The sequence below is a fragment of the Brassica oleracea genome, chromosome C3 (assembly GCF_000695525.1).
Source record: "Brassica oleracea var. oleracea cultivar TO1000 chromosome C3, BOL, whole genome shotgun sequence".
Classification (NCBI taxonomy): domain Eukaryota; kingdom Viridiplantae; phylum Streptophyta; class Magnoliopsida; order Brassicales; family Brassicaceae; genus Brassica; species Brassica oleracea.
In genome coordinates this window covers 29,234,479-29,238,507 of record NC_027750.1, presented here as the reverse complement: position 1 = coordinate 29,238,507, position 4,029 = coordinate 29,234,479, and the positions used below count along the sequence as shown (strand labels likewise).

General features: G+C 37.3%; 1 protein-coding gene across 1 annotated transcript; it reads right to left on the bottom strand.

The window, feature by feature from the left end:
• Positions 1-2,026: 2,026 nt before the first annotated feature.
• On the bottom strand, positions 2,027-3,219 carry LOC106333474. Its single transcript, XM_013771916.1, has 4 exons — positions 2,963-3,219; positions 2,745-2,824; positions 2,491-2,641; positions 2,027-2,381 (listed from the first exon to the last, which is right to left on the bottom strand). Exons 1-4 carry the CDS (start codon positions 3,111-3,113, stop codon positions 2,263-2,265), a joined length of 501 nt encoding a protein of 166 aa, XP_013627370.1. The 5' UTR covers positions 3,114-3,219; the 3' UTR covers positions 2,027-2,262.
• Between the last annotated feature and the right edge of the window lie 810 nt (positions 3,220-4,029).

Here is a 4,029-nt window from a genome sequence, read left to right as displayed (position 1 = left end):
GCTTGCTTCCTTGACTGAGAAGCTGTTGTGTCTGTTTGTCCTTAACAAGTACATTTTGTGAGTCAAATGTGAATTCGCATGGATAATCATCAGTCAACTTGGACACAGTCAAGAGTGATTTGGTTATCTGAGGGCAAACTAAGACATCATTAAGAGGTAAAGTACCTGAGAGTGATGGGAGAGCAATGGAGCCGATGTGGGTAATAGGAAGGAAGTCCCCATTACCAACTATCACTGAATCTGGACCAGAGTACGGCTGAGCAGACTGAAGATGCTGAGTGGAGCTGGTGATGTGATGAGTAGCAGCAGTATCAGGGTACCAGTCGTTTCCAGCGTAGTCTGATTCTTCCATTGATCGCATAACTATGTTTGCTTGAGGGTGTTGGCTTGGTTGAAAGTCTTGATCAAACCTTCTGTAACACTTGTAAGCTGCATGACCAAACTTGCCACATATCTGACACGTAGGACCTGTAGTGTTCTGTTGTTAATCACGACCATTGTTGGGACCGAACTGTTGATAGAAACCCTTTCCTTGCGTAGAGTATCCACGTCCACGTCCTCTGTATCCTCCTTGAGACTGACCGCGGCCACGACCAGAGTAGCCACCACGGTTGGTATAGAACGCCTGATGAGGAGTGACATCAGAGGAGGTAGCGTAGTTCTGAAGCTTGTCATCGAACGAAATAAGCTTGGCCATGACGTCATCGAGAGATGGAGCAGGTAACGAGTCCATGGAGTTTTCAATCACAGCAGTGATGGACTCATATTCGTTTCCCAAACCATTCAACATACCAAATATCTTCTCGCTCTCTGAGATAGCAGTGTCAATAGAGTCAAGTTGGTCGCAAAGTGTCTTGATTTCAGTAAGGTAAACAGACATGGTGCGAGTTCCTTTTGATAAAGTTTGGACCTTTCGTTGGAGAGCTAGCTTTCTTGTAGCGGAAACACGGTTATACTTCTGACCTAGACAGTGCCAGACCTCCTGAGACGTGGTGAGACCGTAGACTATACGGAGAGCGTTCTCCGACAAGGTTCCATAGATCCAAGCCATGATAAGCTGATTTTTTTGAAACCATTGAAGAAAATCGGGATTTGCTGTCTCAGTGGTCTGACCTCCTTGTCGAACAGTGATGGTTTGCGGAGGACGTGGTGTAGCTTCGTTGACGTAACCCAGAAGCATCTGAGATGAGAGGAACTGCTTGAACTGTAGCTTCCAAATGAGTTAGTTGTCATCCTTGAGCTTAAGTGTAACACACTGAGTGATAGTGAGGTTTGTCGCAGAGGTAGGATCTGAATTTGGTTCCATGATCTACTTACTGAGCTCTGATACCTTGAAGGCGTATATGTGTCTCTTCAATAAATTGATGAAAAACATGTGTCTTGTAGAGAGGCGTCTCCGGTGTGCTCCGCATGATACACACGTGTCCTACATATGTGTCTCTTCAATAAATTGATGAAAAACATGTGTCTTGTATATCTGAGTCGGCTTCCATATGGGCTGTAAAATTTTAATTATCTGTATCTCCGTTTAGACTTCGATTGTTGTAATAGCCATTTACCTCTTGTAAGCCCGTTGAACTCATATTTCCTTAATTCTTTTAACGGAAATTCAGTTGACAAAAAAAACTGTTTTTACTATTCAAACTAGGATTTTGGTTACGAGGATAGACCTGAAAGACATTGATTTATAACTCCAATTTTTTTTTAAGTTATATATATATAAGCCTTTAAATTTATAAAAAATTATATAAAGTTTTATTAAATTGTCTACAAAATTCAAGGCTATCCCGATTGGAAGCTTTAGGTCTGTCCTATGAATGAGTGGGTGGGTCCTATGTTTGATTCAGTTGACTGTCCTCGAAATAGAAACGTTTTATAACAAAAATAAATAAATAAAACTTTCAGGCAAAAATCATTAAGAGCATGTTTATCCCTATCACCTCTAATGGGTTTCTAAATGACTTTTTAATTAATAAAAGTAACCTAAAAACTTAAGTTAAGAAACTCCCATTTTGAGTGGTCCAATGGGAGTTTCTTAACTAAGGGTTTTTCAAAAAAATGAAACTTTCTTCAATCCAAATGAGAAGTACTGCACACATAAAAGTCATCAATAGATAGGATCTCTAATACTTGAACCAACAAACCAAACAAAAAGCTAGTCCAAAACTACCTAATTGACTACTAAAAGGTAATGCAAACAAGGATCATCTATGTCGACAACCAAACAATGACATATATACATATATATATATATATATATATTCAATTGTGAAGAAAGGAAAGAAGAGAAAGAACTCTCACTTCTCTAGCCATTGCCATTGTCCCAAATGCGTTGAATGGAAGCATCACCTGAGCCTTGTACAGACCCAATTCCTGTCCAACTAAATCAACAAATGTTAAAGAGTAAGTACACATTTAACTATAAGTTCAGAAGATGAACAACCAGAGCTACCAGTGAGTTGTAGCAAAAGGTTTAAGAATAAACAATACCGTGACAATATCTTGGGCTGTGGCTGACTGTAAAACACATCAAAAATAGCATATTGCCTTTATATCTACTGAAGAGCTCTTCCAAGCGTCTCATATCACCATTGCTTTTAGGCTGTGCCTGACTGTAAAACACATCAAAAGCTGCTTCAATCTGCCAAGCATATAAGAACTCTAGCATTCACATCGCTAATCCCTGAACTGTACAAGTTACTTGTCTAGAGCTTAACCTTATACAGAGAGCGAGATTCTCTTACAGTGAATGATGGGTTCGCAATAGAAACTTTCACTTCTTCTGCTGGTAAGAGACGAAAAGGTCTTGCATAGCTCTGGTAATCCAAAAGCCCAAAACCTTCATTAGTCTCAGTTGATTAAAGAGTGGAAACAGAACCACAAGTGACATCTTGAACATAAGCCAGACCCTATCACTCCTAACTGAGATAATAGACAATTAGAATAGGAGAGATGATGTTACCTTGATAATCAGATGTTTTCGAGCAGATTGCACCGAATTGAGATCGACGAATTCGACAGGAAAGGTTTCTCCTTTTACGAAATTGATTTGAGAAGTTTATTGTTAACCTCGTGAAAGATAGAGGGTTAAGAGAAATTGACTCCGTCGCCATTACAGTTGCAGCAACTCTCGCGGTAGAAGAGAGACGCCGTGAGAACGAGAGAAGACGAAGAATCAATCGCCGGATGATAGAGAAGTTGAGAATGAAAGAACAGAGAGAAAAGAAAAGAGAAAAAAAAAATAGAGAAAAAAAAATAGAGAAAAAAAAATAGAAAAATTTATGTGTTTACATGTGTTTGAAAAACTCTTTTAAAAACGGTTACCAAAATTCCTTTCTAAGGATCGGTAATTGCCTTTTATTTTAGTTTTCATTTAAATAAATCAGTTTTTATCTTTAAAAACCCTGTTAAAGTTCAGCGTTAAACATGGTCTAAGATTGGAGAGGGTTTGATTTTAGTGACAAAAAAAAAAAGGAGAGGGTTTTGATTATATGTGAATGCACGTTAAAAATGACAAAAACAAATCCATGCATGCTCCAAGAACCTCATGTTGGACTTTTCGTTTTGACATTTGTTTATTGTGTTGTTAGACTTTTCTTTCTGTTTCCTTCAACTTTCGTATTCAAACTATTAATGTGTTTCTTTTCTTCGTCCTTTGTACTTAATTAAGTAACATAATAGGGGTGTTCAATCCGGATATCGGTTCGGTTTCGGTTAAGTTTTTTCGGTTTTTCGGTATTTCGGTTAGTAAAATATAACTACCATTCTAAATCCATATTTACTTCGGTTCGGTTCGGCTTATATACCGTCGGTTTTCGGTTTATTCGGTTTTATACCAAAAAACATAATTCTTTATTTTGGGATCATATTATATGAATTTTAGAGTCTTGTTGTCAACACATTCATTTATTAAAAAATATTATAAGTTTAAATAAAAGAACAAAAATAAAAAATGTTTCTATCATCTAATAAAATAATCAAATCTATAATTAAAATCAAAGCTCAAAATTTTGATAATAAAAATAAAAA